Genomic DNA, 16620 nt, shown 5'->3' with positions numbered 1-16620 from the left:
TGTATTTTCTCAATCTGTGCCGCCATTCTGTTTCCGAGATTCTGGATCATCTTTGCTATCATTACTCTGAATTCTTTTTCAGGTAGATTGCCTATTTCCTCTTCATTTATTTGGTCCTGTACGTTTTTACCTTGCTTCTTCATCTGTGATATATTTTTTTGCTCTCTCTCTCTCTCTCCCCCTCTCTCCTTTTTTTTTTTTTTGAGTGGGATTATGTTCCTGTCTTACTGGTTGTTTGGACTGAGGCTTCCAACACTGGGGTTTGTAGGCTATTGGGTAGAGCTGGGTTTTGTTGCTGATGTGAGAGACTCCGTGAGGCCTCACTCTGATGAATATTCCCTGGGGTTTGAGTTTCTCTGTTAGTATAGTGGTTCAGACTTGGAACTCCACCACAGGAGCTTCACCCCGACTCCGGGCTCGTGAACCAAGATGCCGCAAGCTGCCTGGGGTGGCAAAAAAAAAACCAATAATATAGTAAAAAATAAAATTAGCCTAGGAAATTAACAGATATTTGAGGAAGAATATGAAAATAAAATATAGATGAGTCAACAACCAGAAGGTGCATCAGTATCACAATAGTAAAAAAAAAAAAAAAAGGAGGAAGGAAATGAAAAAGTTGGGGGGGAGGGGAGAAAGGCCTTAGCTGTGGAGAGTGGGGCCCAAGCAAGGGCAAGGTTTGGGCAGTGGGTGGGGCCAGTGCTCAGGACCCACAGTGCTGGAAAAGGCCTTGGGGACTGTGGGGGCTGCGGCTTAGGCTCAAGGAGCAGAGGTTGGTCTCAGAGGGCCGGGAACCTCACCTGGGAGCCCAGCAGGCTTCCTGGGCTTGAGTGGGCGGGGAAACGCCCTCCCCTCCTCCTGGAGGGCCCCTCCCGCCTGCCTCTCCTGATCTCCCTGCCTGCAGGGGCACCGATCCTGTCTGGCCTCCACTTCTCCTGCCGTCAGTCTCCCTATGTCCTACCGGTTCACTTTGGGGTTCCTCCTGTCTCCTTGGGTGTCAGAGTTCACCACCAGCGGCCAGCAGGTGCCCTAGTTGTGGGGAGACGCTAACTCTGCGTCTTCCCACACTGCCATCTTGACTCCACCTCCTCTGCAGGATTTTTAAACCAACGTAATTCCTTGACCAGGCAGTCAGTTGAGAATCCTTGTAAACTATAGGGAGAGAGGAATTGAATGTAAGCAAGAGTGGACACGGGGCTCTAAGGTGTGCAGCAGAGAGACTTGGAGAATAATATACTGTGTGATAGATTGTGGAAAATTATGGCTGTTAACAGATGAGCCTCTTATTTCAGAAGAGGTACTCTTCTGAGGTATTGGACCATAGAGGTGAAATAACTGGGAAATAAGGGGGTAAATTGAAGAAATCCGAGCTAAGGCCTAGGCTCCATGTGTTAATCAGCAGTTCTCTCTTTAGTAAGGGTATACAGCTCCGTTTTGGGGGAATGATCCTGATATGAGCTGGGTTTAGTGCTCTTAGGGTGAAGTGAAAGGAGTTAGAGAAACCTACATCCCAATAGTCTACCTGAAAGGAAAGTTTGGTGATAATTGTTTGGGACAGGCTGATATAGGTGACTATTAAGAGCTTGATTATAGATTAGCTAAGGAAGGAATCTCATGGAGTGGCTTGTCCCAAAATCCAAGACTGTTTGTTTCCTCATTAAAATTGTACTTGGGGGCTTAAGCCTACTTTTCACTCTTACTATGTAGAGATCTTTTTATGCAACTTGGCCAATGCCCAGGGATTTTGAGTAGTTTAACTCCTCATGAAGGGAATAGTTCATAATGAAATGATATCCTAGTTCCAACAGGTCAGAAGTGTTGCTGCATCTGTGTTGCAGAAGTGTTGCTGTATCCGTATTGCAGAAGTATTGCTGCATCCGTGTTGCATAATGGGGTGCTGTTATTTAGTGATGCCAGTTCTTTGTTGCTCAGGACTGTTGCAGGAGATCTAGCATCCTTTGCCCCCACTGAGTAAGTGCCATTAGAACTCCTGGGCGTTGTTTCTGAACACCCACTAGGGAAAGGGACAGGACTGCCTTGGTTGACAACCATTGTTATGGTAGATCTTGTTTCCTTTGGAGTGACCATGAGGCATGCGGGATCTTAGTTCCCTGACCAGGAATTGAACCCATGCTCCCTGCAGTGGAAGCCTGGAGTCCTGACCACTGGACTACCAGGGAATTCCCCTTTGGAGGGATTTTTTTTTTTTTTTTTTTTTTGCCCTATAGACCTACCAAATCCCATAAGTTAAAATCTTTAAAGGCAGATATCAAAGCTCAGAATGATTGGGGGTGGGGAGTTGCAAGCCAACCAGAGGGAGGAGTGTCTGTCTTTTGTGTAGAGGTAGAAGAAAAATGGATTAAACTTCCTTAGATAGAAACTGATACTGTATCAAAGTATTCTTTGCAAGATGTGAAAGAAAAACTCAATATTAGTTTCAGTGTTGCCTCAGTATTAACTTACCACTGTGGCTTAAAGGATCAGCAATTCTGTGTTAATTTCTTAAAGAATTAATAACTTTACAAAGCCACTGTCATGGACTGAATCCAGTAGATGTGAGGATTCTCTTTAACGGGGCCTGGAAGACTTTCAGTGTGGGACCAGAGAATTAATATTTGTGGTTGGGCAGGCCATACGGTTTCTTGTAGCACAAAAACAGCCCTAGGTAAATACATAAGCTAATAGGTGTGGCTGTGTTCCAATGAAACTTTATTTTGGGACACTGAAATTTTATTTAATTAGTTAATTAATTTAAACATTTCTGAGAGAGAGTTTATTTTATTTTATTTTTTTTTAATTTTGTTTTTGGCCATGCTGTGTGGCACACGGGATCTTAGTTCCCCGACCAGGGATCAAACCCATGCCCCCTGCATTGGGAGTGCAGAGTCTTAACCACTGGCCCACCCAGGGAAGTCCTTGAAATTTTAATTTCAATTACTTTTCGTGTCATAAAATGATCTTTTTTCCAACTATTTAAAAATGCCAAAACCATTCCTAGCTCCCGTTGGGTTTGACTTGAGGGCCGTAGGGGGCCAGTCCCTTTTCTACGAAGAGTTCCATGCTTCACTGAACCATTAGTTTTTAGTAAACTCCTTTCAAAATGGGAGTATTGCTTTTGCCTTTGTCATTTTCTTTCTTGCTTTATTCTTTCTTATTTGTGCCCTACCTTTCCTAGTGCTTACTCACAAAATTTTACTTCAGAAGCGTATTTTATATAGATATATTCTGCACTATTTACAAGTGTGAACTTTCTTGCTAATATTCTGTGCTTTCAAAATTTTTATTTATACCTTATTGATTCCTTGATAAATTTTCCTTAAAACCAAAATGCACTCCTTTCAAAAACTTGGTAGTATTTGCAATTTGATAGATGGTGATAAGCATTCGAGTCCTATCTTTTAAGTAGTTTTTTGAGTCATTTACCCTGAAATTCTTGAAATGAATATGGCAAAGGAGAAAGAAAGAGAACTAAAATATGGGTGTCATATCTATTTTAGACCCTTTATGTATCTTGACATTTAGTTTTATTTAATCCTTTAAAACTTTCCCAAAGCCCTGAAGGCTTTCTCTATTGGTGAAGCTGGCATTTTAAATTCGAGCCTGTCTTAATTCTGAAACCCGGGTTCTTTTCTAACTTAAAGGCGGTGAAAGCAGTTAAAATGTGAGGATCTGGGGATAGATTTCTAAGGTTCCTTAAGGCTCTGAAACAAACTTCAGAGCAGTGCTGTTTAATAGAACTTTGTGTGATAGTGTGAATGCCCAAAAAGGTGACCCCCTAGCTACGTGTGACTACTTATTGAACACTTGAAAACGTAGCTAGTGCCAGGACCAAGGAACTGAGTTTTAAATGTTATTTAAGTATAAACAGCTAGATACGGCTAATGGCTGCTCTCTTTTACAGGGTGGCTTTGGAGTCACATTAGACCTAGAGCACTACTTACACGTCATCTATAAAACGAAAGAGGACTTTCTCAGAGTTTTTTGATGATGAAGTGAGGTGCAAGTGAAAGAGCATATTTTCAGCTGGCATAATTCCAGTCTGTGGGATAAGTGCACTGGGTTTTGTAGCTGATATCAGGATACTCAAATTACTTGTACTGCAAAGCAGAGTAGGTTACCTAATGCTTAGGAGTAGGAAATAGGAAGATTTGAGATAATATAAGGATAAAGACCAGCTCAGCAAATGTTTGCCATAAGCTAAAGGACAGTCTTTAGTTAAAGTTTTACCTCTTCCTTAGATGTAAACCCAGACGCCTATAACACAGATGATCCATGCTTAGTACTGCCCAGTTAACTAATTAATTACAACAACTGCTGGATACATACCGTATAACACAGTTTATATACTGCATTCATAATTAATTTATTGTGTCTGGGTGAATCTCTCAGCATAGAATGCTCAAAGAATTGTGAGGATTTTCTCAGGCAGCAAGGTGCTTCTTAAAGGAAATAAACAGTTTTTTTCTGTATTTGGGGATAAGGGTCAATGATAATTTTACAGATGAAAAGCAAGCAGAAGATGCGTAGGGTAAGAATTTAGAAAAGAAAATTAGGTGAATGGATGGATGTGGGAAAAGAAAATACATACTGCATATTTTGTAAATACTATCTCTGTGTTTTAATATTGGGGGAATTTTATGTGTTGGTAAAATGTTTCACATATTTACTTGTTGAATTTGAGTGTCAGCCTTGCTTTCTTAATCAATGTTAATTTTGGCTGCACAATCTCTTTAGCAGACTTGCCATGGGAACGGTAGTCAACTGTCTGAAACTCCTAATTAGAGTGGAATTTGAAGGGTAGTAGATGTTCTACAGCATGGGTAGGTGAACTATATGGCCTGTAGGGCAAACCTGACCAAAGGCTGTTTTTGTAAAGTTTTACTGGAACACAGCACGCATTGTCATTTAGATAATGCCTATGGCTGCTTTTTTTTTTTTTTAATTTTATTTATTTTTGGCTGCGTTGGGTCTTCGTTGCTGCGCGCGGGCTTTCTCTAGTTGTGGCAAGCGGGAGCTACTGTTTGTTGCGGTGCGCGGGCTTCTCACTGCGGTGGCTTCTCTTGTTGCGGAGCACGGGCTCTAGGCACGCAGGCTTCAGTAGTTGCGGCTCACGGGCTCTAGAGCGCAGGCTCAGTAGTTGTGGCGCACGGGCTTAGTTGCTCCACGGCATGTGGGATCTTCCTGGACCAGGGCTCGAACCCGTGTCCCCTGCATTGGCAGGTGGATTCTTAACCACTGCGCCACCAGGAAAGCCCCCTATGGCTACTTTTGAACCACAGCTGCAGGGTTGAATAGTTGTAACATGGGCAATATGACCTGCAGAGCCCCGAATCTGTGTGTATTTGACTCTAAGTTTGCTGACCCCTGGTTCATGGCCTTGCTGCTCACACTGGTCCCTCCCTGGAGCAGCAGCAGTGGCACGTGTGAGGGCTGCTTAGACACGCAAAACTCCGGGCTGCACCAGACTTAGAAATTAGGTATCTGCCTTTTAACAGTTTTCCACGTGATTCATAGGCACAGTAGTTTGAAAAGAACCCAAGGACAGGATAGGGAATATATTCCATCTAGAGGCTTCTGGTTAGACAGTGACTGCCGACTTTTTAAATTTTGTTTTATTTTATTTTTAAGATATGAACACAGCAAGCCATTGAAACAGGAAGAAGCAACTGCTACAGATGTAACTGCAAAGTCACCCCTTGCTGCTTCCTCAAGTCTCTCATCAGTAGTTGGACCGATTGTTGAAATGAATATGGGCGAAGCTGAGTCAAGAAATTCAAACTTTTCAACTGTAGGAGCAGGTTCAGAAGACTGGGTGAACGCCATTGAGTTTGTTCCTGGGCAGCCCTACTGTGGCCGTAGTGAGTATTTTGAAGAATAAAAACAGGTCAGAGGGATAGGGAGTAGTTCATCAATTAGCTGAGTTTTCACAAGCTTCCTGCTTCCAATCTTCATATTTAGTCTAATCTTAATACTCTTAAATTAGGTTACCTAAGACTTAACAGATGGAGTGAAAGAAACTTTTTGAATCCCAATAGTAATGAATTTAGAATGTTTTGAAAAACTGAAGCCTCTTGCTCTCCCTTTTTTTTTCTTTTTAAACATTTTTCATTTTTGGCTGCATTGGGTCTTCATTGCTGCGCACGGGGGCTACTGTTCATTGTGGTGTGTGGGCTTCTCATTGTGGTGGCTTGTCTTGTTGCGGAGCACGGGCTCTAACGCACAGACTCAGTAGTTGTGGCACACGCACTTAGTTGCTCCGCAGCATGTGGGATCTTCCCGGACTAGGGATTGAACCTGTGTCCCCTGCATTGGCAGGCGGATTTCTTAACCACAGTGCCACCGGGGAAGTCCCAAGCATCTCTACTTTAATCAGTACAGTTGCACAAGAAATACGTAAAAAGGTTTTTAAAAAAAATTTTAAAACAGGGCTAATCTTGGAAATGTCAGTATCAGAAGAAATTCATTTTTTCAAGAGTAAGGGAATTAGTTCAATAGACTGCTTTGGAGTTTAACTGAAGTTCTTTTCATTTTTTTTTTTTCTTTTCAGTTAGTTTCTCAGTTACCTTATTTATAGTTCATGTATCTGCCTTATCCGTTTTGGACCTTTACCACACTCTTAAACGTTTTCAGCTGCCCCTTCCTCCACTGAAGCACCCCTGCAGGGCTCAGTGACCAAGGAAGAATCAGAGAAGGAGCAAACTGCAGTGGAAACAAAGAAGCAGCTCTGCCCCTATGCTGCGGTGGGAGAGTGCCGATATGGGGAGAACTGTGTGTATCTCCACGGAGACTCGTGTGATATGTGTGGGCTGCAGGTCCTCCACCCAATGGATGCTGCCCAAAGATCACAACATATAAAAGTAAGTCTTAAGGAAGATATTCTGTTAATAGGTGTGAGAACTATATTTTCCCTTTCACAACATTGTCAGTTCATTTCAAAGAAACGTTTGGTGAATTGAATGGTGATTATCATTAAGTTGGGGGTGTTCTCCTTCCTAGGCTTCTTGACTGCTTTATCAAGAAAATTGTGCTTTAGAACCTCAGACTTTTTTGGGCTTTTTTTCCTTTTTATTTCTTCTTTTTTAAAATAACAGCTTCTCTATTCACATTCCATACAATTTACTCTTCTAAAATGCACATTTCATTGGTTTTTAGTATATTCGCAGAGTTGTGCAACCACTATTCTCTAATTTTAGGACATTTTCATTATGCCAGAAAAGAAGCCTCTGGCTCATTAGCTCCACTGCTCTCCGTTCTTCCCTCCCTCCAGCTCCTGGCAACAACTGTTTTACTTTCTGTCTCTATGGATTTCCCTGTTCTGGACATTTCGTATATGTGGCCTTTTGTGACTGGCTAAAAGATTAGCAAGATGTTCTCAGGATTCATTTGTGTTAGAGTGTGTATCAGTACTTCCTTCCTTTTCATGGCTGAGTAATAATCCTCCGTATGGCTGTACAGCACTTTGTTTTTCCATTTGGGTTGTTTCACCTTTCAGCTGTTATAAATAATGCCATGAACATTCGTGTGTAAATTTTGGTGGACATATGTCTTGATTACCTTGGAATAGAGTTGCTGGGTCACATGGTAACTATGCTTCATATTTTGAGCGACTGCCAAGCTTTCTCCACAGTGACTGCACTGTTTTACATTCTCATCAGCGATGGATGAAGGTTTCAAACTATGGTTTCCTAAGCCCATTTGCTGCATGAATTTCTTTTTGTTGGGAAGACCCTGTATTAAAAACCTTATATTTATTGGAGCAGATTTTGCTTCTAATCATAATCATCTCTTAATAAACTCACTTTGGCTGTGGGTGGTGGTGAAGCAGTGGAGTGTGGTTTGACCTCTGCCTTCTCAGCGTATTGGCTGTGTGATGTAGCAGTTTGAACCCCTGTATATATTCGGGAGAGCAGTGCCTACTTCAGGGGATTGTTTTTAAAAAAAAAAAAAAGTTTAGCCTAAGTGTCCATCAACAGACGAATGGATAAAGAAGATGTGGCACATATATACAATGGAATATTACTCAGCCGTAAAAAGAAACGAAATTGAGTTATCTGTAGTGAGGTGGATGGACCTAGAGTGTGTCATACAGAGTGAAGTAAGTCAGAAAGAGAAAAACAAATACCGTATGTGAACACGTGTATGGAATGTAAAAAAAAAAAAAGTCATGAAGAACCTAGGGGCAGGACAGGAATAAAGACACAGACCTACTAGAGAATCGACTTGAGGACACAGGGAGGGGCAAGGGGAAGCTGGGATGAAGTGAGAGAGTGGCATGGACATATATATGCTACCAAATATAAAATAGATAGCTAGTGGGAAGCAGCCGCATAGCACAGGGATATCAGCTCGGTGCTTTGTGACCACCTAGAGGGGTGGGATAGGGAGGGTGGGAGGGAGACGCAAAAGGGAGGGGATATGGCGATATATGTATACGTAGAACTGATTCACTTTGTTGTACAGCAGAAACCAGCATTTATGTAAAGCAATTATACTCCAATAAAGATGTTTAAAAAAAGGTTTAGGAAAAGGATAAAAATATATACTAAAATAACTGGTTATATGGGACTATGGGTGACTTTTCTATTGCTTTTTTGTATTTCCTATAATTAGCATGTTTCTTAGAGATTAAAATATGTGTAATATAATGTTATGTAAATTATACCTCATTTAAAATAAAAAGTATGTGATGTCCACACAGAAACTTGCACATGAGTGTTCATAGCACTATTCATAACAGCCCCAAAGCAGAAACAACCAAAATGTCCATCATCTGAAAATGGGAAAACAAACTGTGGTCTCTCCATACGATGGAATATTACTCAGCAAGAAAAAGAAAATGAAATAATCATATATTGTGCCACCATAGATACCTTGAAAATGTGCGAAGTGAACAAAGGCAGTCACAGAGGGCCGTGTATTTATACGAAATGTCCTGAATAAGCGTATCCACAGATGTGTCGTTGCCTAGGGCTAGAGGTGTTGAGTCGGGGGAAGTAAGTGACTGCTGTGGGTTTGGAGTTTCCCTTTGGGGTAATGAAAATGTCCTAGTATTGATTGTGGTGATGGTTGTATAGCTCAGTGCATATACCAAAAACCATTTCATTGTACACTTTGAATGAATGCATTATATGGGATGTAAGTTATATCTCAATAAAGCTGTTTTATTTTGAATGTGAATTATATGCCTGGCACATAATTGTCACCTAATAAAGGTTAGTTTCCTTCACCCTTATTTTCTGATAGGTTATAAATTACAGCCTTAATCCTAATTACATTTTCCATCTAGAAACCTGTAAAATCAACAAACTTAGTGTGAAAAACTATAGTGTGAATAACAGCAGGGGTTGAGTTGCAGAATAGAGAAAATTAGGTAATTTTTTAGTTCCTGAAGTTGAGTCCTCAGAGTTTGACTTTATAGTATCGTGAAGTCCCCAGATGTCGGTGCACCTGTACTCACTGGTGAACAAAGCTGTTTTCAGTGTCATATTGGGAACATTATCTTTTCACCTGACTGTTCGATTCTCTGCACAGGAGTCTTTAGCTGTCAAGTTGTTGTGATTCCATGACTTGATTGCACCTCTCTCCACTTCTTCTAGTCTTGCATCGAGGCCCATGAGAAGGACATGGAGCTCTCGTTTGCCGTGCAGCGCAGCAAGGACATGGTGTGTGGGATCTGCATGGAGGTGGTCTATGAAAAAGCCAACCCCAGCGAGCGCCGCTTCGGGATCCTCTCCAACTGCAACCACACCTACTGTCTCAAGTGTATTCGCAAGTGGAGGAGTGCTAAGCAATTTGAGAGCAAGATCATAAAGTGAGGCTCCTCCCCAGTCTTCGTTTGTGCTTTTCTATTTTGGGGAAGAATTTAGTATCTTGTGCCAACTTTCAACCAGATGGACCGCATTTAAATGCATGCATTTTATCTTGAAACTGGGGGTTCTTCTAATTGGGATTTCTTCTTTGTATTTCAGCTAGCTTCTAGATTAGTTGATATATCTAATTTTATTTGAATGAGGAAACCATATGTATCAGTTAGTAGAATCTTCGTGCTTTTTTCTGAGGAGATTGTGTTTAATGGATTAGCCAGTTTAGGTTCAGAGAACAAACTTATCTAGCTCTGAATGTATGTTTCCTGACATTTTACATTTTCCACTTTCCTATTCCATCCATTAAGCTAGCCAATAATCCACCATCCTTTAAAGATTGTTCTCATAACTGAACAAAAACTACATAATCTAAACAGAGCAAAGTTACAAGAAATAAATTTATTTAAACGAAAGAAAAAGGAGTCTGTGTGAAATGTCTTCTTTTTTTTTTTTTAACCTAAGTTATTATTTTTTTTTAATGAACTGGCTAGCCGTTGAGTTGAATTTATAAAGGAGTTTGTCTTGCCTCAAAATAAATGGTCAGTTGTGTGACCAGTGTGTGGAACCCTTTCAGGAAAAGCCCATTTGCCTTTCAGTTAAGTCTTTAAACCTGGAGGTGACACACCAGGGTGTGTCCTTGAAGGAGAGTGGGCCTGTGAAGGGGAATTTGCATTGCAGCCTGTTCATTGTTTCCCAGGTCCTGCCCAGAATGCCGCATCACATCTAACTTTGTCATTCCAAGTGAGTACTGGGTGGAGGAGAAAGAAGAGAAGCAGAAACTCATTCAGAAATACAAGGAGGCAATGAGGTATGAGCACTGCAGCCTTTTCTCAACCTAAGATCCCAACGTCGCTTGGGTTCACTTTGAAAAGAACAGTGCTGCATTATATACTCCTACCTCCTTCCTACCCTTTCTTTTACTTCCCAGTACAGTTGATTTTGTCACCGCTGATAACACTTAACCTGTTCTGTATCTTGCTATAACACAGTCCTTGGGGTGCACGCCAGAGGGCTGCGTTACGATGAAGTCTGCACTGCTGAGAGAGCTAAAGCCCCAGGAATGGGGTCTGCCTTGTCCTGATTCCATGTTACAGTTGTCCTATGTTCCTGTGTGTGGGCTTTCTCGAAGGTTTTCTCTCTGCTGGATCTGCGGTACTAGGGCTGTTAAACAGTAGACTTGACCATTTTCCGTTTCTGGTCAGTGTTTCATGCAATAGCACACACGTGTTTAAGAACACACCTTGGGAAGGGATGTAAACAGACGTACCAGTTCTATCCCTCCCTGTTTAAAGAAACCCTGGATGATAGTCAAATACAGACCTGAAATCCACTGTGAATAAGGGTTGCGATATTTTCCTTTCCAGCAACAAGGCGTGCAGGTATTTTGATGAAGGACGCGGGAGCTGTCCATTTGGAGGGAACTGTTTTTACAAGCATGCGTACCCTGATGGCCGTAGAGAGGAGCCACAGAGACAGAAAGTGGGAACATCAAGCAGATACCGGGTAACTCTCACTGTTTTTTTGAAGGAGGGGAAATACCACACTCTCAGTTGAGTCCCACACAGATTGGGGTAGGGGAAGGAGAAGATTAACACTGGGAACGAGACTAGAGCATTAAAGGAGGAAACCAACTTCGGCAAACTGGGAGGGCTGTGAGAGGAGAAACTAGAATGCTTAAAGCTCTAGACTAAGCTGTTGGCCTCAAGTAACCAGAGGGGAGGAATTGGTAAAGTCGAAACCCTAAATAAGAAGTCTGGTTCGTCATGCCCTCTGGTGTGCTGGACGTTTTGCCTTAGAAACAAGAGAATAGAAGATGCTACTCGGCAGTGCCATCCCTATCACGGCCCTGTTTTTTACAGGCCCAACGAAGGAACCACTTCTGGGAGCTCATTGAGGAAAGAGAGCACGGCAACCCCTTCGACAACGACGACGAAGAGGTTGTCACCTTCGAGCTGGGCGAGATGTTGCTTATGCTTTTGGCTGCAGGTGGGGACGACGACCTGACGGACTCTGAAGACGAGTGGGACTTGTTTCACGATGAGCTGGAAGATTTTTATGACTTGGATCTATAGCAGCTTTGCGGGGCGTGTGAACTGGTCTGCTGAGCCTCAGACGGCAGCCGTGCCCGCTCGTGGCGGCAGCGCCCGTGGTTCTCTCCTAGGCAGGCCTCTCGACTCCAGGTGCTGTCGTAATAAGTTTTACCCAGGGCCTGTCTTCTCAATCCCTCACCTTTCCCCAAGGAGTATGTTGTTTTCTCTGTTTCAGAAAGTTACAAAAATAAATCTTAAAGTTAGTTTTTTTTGTAACATGAATTTAACTGTCAGACAGTTAGTGTAGGTTTGTTGCGTCATCTGTTTTCAGCCAGATTCACACAGTTCAAGGGTAGCATTTCTGGATTTGCAGTACTCACTTTTGAGGACCCCAGGTTCAAAAGTAACAGCATTGGCCCTGCTGTGGGGTCCAAGAATTGGGGTGATAGGTGAAGGATCTGAACTGTGGCATGTAGCCTTCTGCTATAGACTTAGGCAGATGCTTGAGGTTTCTGGTGAATTCTGCACATCTATGTTTTTATATCTGTTCCCTGCCCTGTAATCCCCACCCTGTGCACTTGTTCTGTGGTTTTGGTCTCTTGTTTAATTGCACACAAGTACTACTGCTGGGTAACCAGAACCAGGTGCGACTGTGTTGAGATTTTTACTGTGTTTAGCCTGATAGGAAAATTGTGAAAGAACACATATAAAGGTATAGTGGAATAAAATAAATGCAGAGTTGGAAGTTGACTCCCAAGGGCTGATAGACTTGGTACGTGTGAGTGTGTAACAAGCTTCTCATCCCTGCATAGATGCAGTGTCTGTAGCCTTAGTGGAAAAACTCAAGTTTAGTGGTTTCAGCCTCGTGTGGCAAATAGATCTTAAAGGACAAAGCAGTACATTGGTAGCTGTTAATAGAGCAGGGCTAGCTCTGTCTCTATAAATAGGGAAATGGGCTTAGCCATAGAAGTTCAAACTATCTGGTTGTCTCATGTATTAACACAAACTGGGTCTCAGTTACACAGTTGTATTTAATGTTTTATGATCTCCTAGACTTCCTAGTCCAGGCACTTTTTGACAAACCTTTGTCCTCATTTGAGGGGTTTTGTTGTCGGGTTTTTCTGTTCGTTTTTGTGGGTATTTGCCTCATTCCATCCCTGAGCTTTGCAGCTAGACAGGTGTGATTCAAAACTATGTTCTAAGGTGTTTCCTGTGGTGGAGTAATTGGTTTGCAGTAGTAAGTCATGCTTTTCCACTAAAAGGGGACGGAGAGGTGGTAATCCACGAGATAAGCTAAAGTTAAATTGTTAGAAGAATTCCTTGATCAGAAATTATAAATTTGCGTTTTGTTGCTCTATTTCCTGAAAATAACTTGGAGATGCCCCTGATTTGTCCATCTACTGCTTTGATTCCTTGGATACCACTCATTCTTTCACGTTAAGCAAAAACAAGTAATTGTTGCAGAGGTCTCTGTATTTTGCAGCTGCCCTTTTGTAAGACGCACTTTTCCCAAATAAAACAATTTTAAAAACCCATAATTTGGCTTTCTGTTTTGTGTAATGAGCCATTTTGAAATGTGCAGATGTCAAAGCATATTTGTTTCTTTCATTGCCTCTTGGATCAGTTCATCAGTTAGTCAAATTTCTGTGGATATAGGTTCATTGAGAAAAGTTGACACCTTTCCTAAAACATCTAGCCTGCTGAGAAATGTTTGAGAGAGAAAGAGATAAAGAGGAAAACCTTACCAGCTGGGATCATCAAATTTCTTTTTAGGATTTTTAAGACTAACGCTTAGGCCTTCTTTATTGGACAGTGGCACTGACAGTTTCTGTTGCCATGTGCTGGTTGAACCTGCTTCAGACCCGCAAATAACGGTGTTTTTGTTCCTAATTCTATTACGTGATTTTTTTTTTTTTTTTCTCTTTGACCGTGCCACGTCGCTTGTGGGATCTTAGTTCCCTGACCAGGGGATCCAACCCGGGCCCTCAGCAGTGAAAGTGTGGGGTCCTAGCCACTGGACCACCAGGGAATTCCCTATGTAAATTTTTTATTATTAAAATAAAAACCCTTCCACCACTCCAATGGAAGACCTTCAGTAACCTTTTTACAGTGCCTATTTGTAAAATAATTTAGTATCTATAATTAAGAATTAATAGTTGTAATATCTATATTAAGAATTAATGCTATTGAAAACGTCTCCACATCTAGGGTTGTGTGTATTGCAACTTATTGTAGTCATGGTCATAGCTGAAGGTCCACTGAGGAGTCTGTTCCTGTAAGCTCCCTTCTGGTGGATTTTTAGCTGAAGCTGCTCCCTTCCAGAAGTGCCCAAAGTTCACCTTCAGCTGCTGCTGCTGAGGCCTTGCTGGGGACCGCATGTACTCCCAGAGGGGTGCTAGAAAGCCTGAGGCGAGGTGGAAGTGTTGGGGATCTGAGCCGGGCCAGAGACTCAAGCCTCTGGTTTTTTTGGTGTCCAGAAAGTAGGAAGAGGCTCATCAGGAGCTGCGCCGTTGGCGGCATGTCCGAGTCTGGTGGGGAGAATGGTCTAGGCGTGACCCAGGTGGTGATAATGGCTTAGTGCTGGAGTTTAGGGGGTTGATGTTCGGAGCAGCCTTCTTTGTGTCTCAGAAAAGGCAGTGGAAGCTTATGTATAAGCCTGTCCTTAATGCGTGTTGCTGCCTGGTCACTGCCTACATTGAAAGTGAGCTCTTTCTGTGTGCTTGCCGATTGCACACGGTTGGGGGACCACCGGTGATGAGTGAAACTTCTTTCCCATTTGCACAAAACTACCATCTCAACGTCTTTCCTGCCACCACACAACAATAAGTGATGTTTACATCTGTGACTAACTCCTGTGGACATTCACAGATTATTTTTTTTTAAGATTGGAGGAAAAGTGAAGCAAATACTGCCGAAGATTTGGGGGAGGGAGGGAGGAGGTATGCTGTCGATAAAGGTATTTGTAGTCGTCGTTATTCACGCTCTTCAAATGTCCAAGTCGGCTTTCTGTAGGTGCGCGGTACAGTGGCAAAGCCCATCTAACTTTCGTGAGCTGATGAAATGTGAGCGGAAGTGACAAATATCATTTCCAGATGAAAGTTAAGAGTCAGTCAGCCCATGGTTTTCCTCATTCTCCACTTTCCTGTGGCCACGTGTGATTTCTGAGGAGGTGGCGGTTCCACCGGCCTGGGTCACACTGCAGGGAGAGGTGGGGCGAACGCTCAGCTGACCTCTGAGGGGCATGGGACGCCAGCTGGGGGGTAAAAAGCCTCTGAAATTCTGGATCTTCATGTTGTCACAGCGTAACAACCAGTCCTGTGTTGAAATCATCTGTTTAAAGAAATGAGTTGTCATTTTATACAGAAATCTAAGTAAAAGACTTTCAGTATTTAAAATATTCATTTATGTTTACAGTACTTTTTAGGCACCTCTATTCAAGATAATCCAGTGGAAAGTAAGTTGTAAGGTGATCAAGTAAGTTGTACTGATGAACAAACATAAATAAACTTTATCTTTTAAAATTGATACATCATATACAGACATGATTAGTAGGAAAAGCATTATTACAAACTTGACTTGCTTTTTTGCCTAATCTTTGGTGATAAATACTACTAATGAAAATATGTAATTTTTTTTAGAAGAACGAGATTTTGTACTACAGTTTTTAAACATGTAGGAAGGACTTTAGTTGAATTGCTGCCATGTGACTGACCCAGACCACGTGCTGCATGCCTCCTCCATCCCTCCTCCTGCCAAGGAGATGTTGAAAGCCACCCCGCTGAATCGACAGTTACAAGGTGGAGGGATCCTGAGTCCCCAGGTCACTGGAGAAGAGAACCCCTCCACCCCAAATCAGATTTTGCATGAACAAGAGATTCACTTAGGTTTGCGAGTCTATTTTGTTTTGTTTCTTTGCCGATGTAGCCTAGCATGAAATACCCTGATAACAATAGTTGTAGTCCTTTTCTTAATGGAGTTAGAGATATTTGTGTTATTTATTTGTTTGTTTGTTTGCCACAACACGCGGCATGCAGCATCTTAGTTCCCCAACCAGGGATGGAACCTGTGCCCCCTGCAGTGGAAGTGTGGAGTCTTAACCGCTGGACTGCCAGGGAAGTCCCATTGTGTGATTATTTTTGGTAATTATAAATTATGATAACTACTATAAAGGTGTAAAATGAGAGCTTTCAATGGGAGGCCTGGCTCGTCTCTGGCCAGGGAGAGCTCATCTGAGCTGAGACCTGAAAGGGGGGGGAAGGGCACAACCCCTCAGACCAAAGACATGTGCTGAAGCCGTGAAGCCGGCAGAGGCAGAACATATGATACCTCATACTGAACCCTACCATCAGTGGCAGTCGATACCCTGCAGGATATGCCCAGTTTACTATCTTAGCTACAACAGTTTCTTTCCTTTTAGAAAAGAATATCAATGCAAGTGTGTCGGTAACATTTATAGGGATAATATTGGATTGCCCTAATATATCAAGATGGTCTTGCTAAGTTTCAGTACTTTAGTAACATGTGACACACCCAACTGGTCCTCTTCTTAGCCTAACCAGAACTTAGCCCTCCCCTGAAGTCACTGCACCCGCAGAATCCTGTCCCACAGGGACCTCAGCTATCACTCTTCTAAAGCCACTTGCACATTATTGGGCCGTCTGTGCCATAGTTTGAAGTCCATGCCACCTAGCCATGACACTGTCATCATGGAAGAACTTGCACAATGCTTT

At 42.3% G+C, this 16620-nt stretch overlaps 1 protein-coding gene across 5 annotated transcripts in view; it reads left to right on the top strand.

Moving 5' to 3' along the window:
• Positions 1–13453, top strand: part of MKRN1 (makorin ring finger protein 1) — a 28856-nt gene extending 15403 nt beyond the window's left edge. For 3 of the 5 annotated variants that reach the window (XM_067747193.1, XM_067747197.1, XM_067747195.1), the window contains exons 3-8: positions 5626–5855; positions 6628–6854; positions 9594–9808; positions 10558–10668; positions 11225–11363; positions 11720–13452. In XM_067747193.1, coding sequence (XP_067603294.1) covers positions 5626–5855; positions 6628–6854; positions 9594–9808; positions 10558–10668; positions 11225–11363; positions 11720–11932 — 1135 coding nt within the window. In that variant the 3' untranslated portion in view covers positions 11933–13452. Of the gene's footprint in view, positions 1–4797; positions 4818–5625; positions 5856–6627; positions 6855–9593; positions 9809–10557; positions 10669–11224; positions 11364–11719 lie in introns of those variants that run through there. The other 2 variants (XM_067747196.1, XM_067747194.1) reach the window with 2 other exon arrangements.
• Positions 13454–16620: the final 3167 nt, after the last annotated feature.

Source organism: Pseudorca crassidens, chromosome 8 (assembly GCF_039906515.1).
Source record: "Pseudorca crassidens isolate mPseCra1 chromosome 8, mPseCra1.hap1, whole genome shotgun sequence".
Lineage (NCBI taxonomy): Eukaryota > Metazoa > Chordata > Mammalia > Artiodactyla > Delphinidae > Pseudorca > Pseudorca crassidens.
This window is presented reverse-complemented; position numbering and strand designations above follow the sequence as displayed.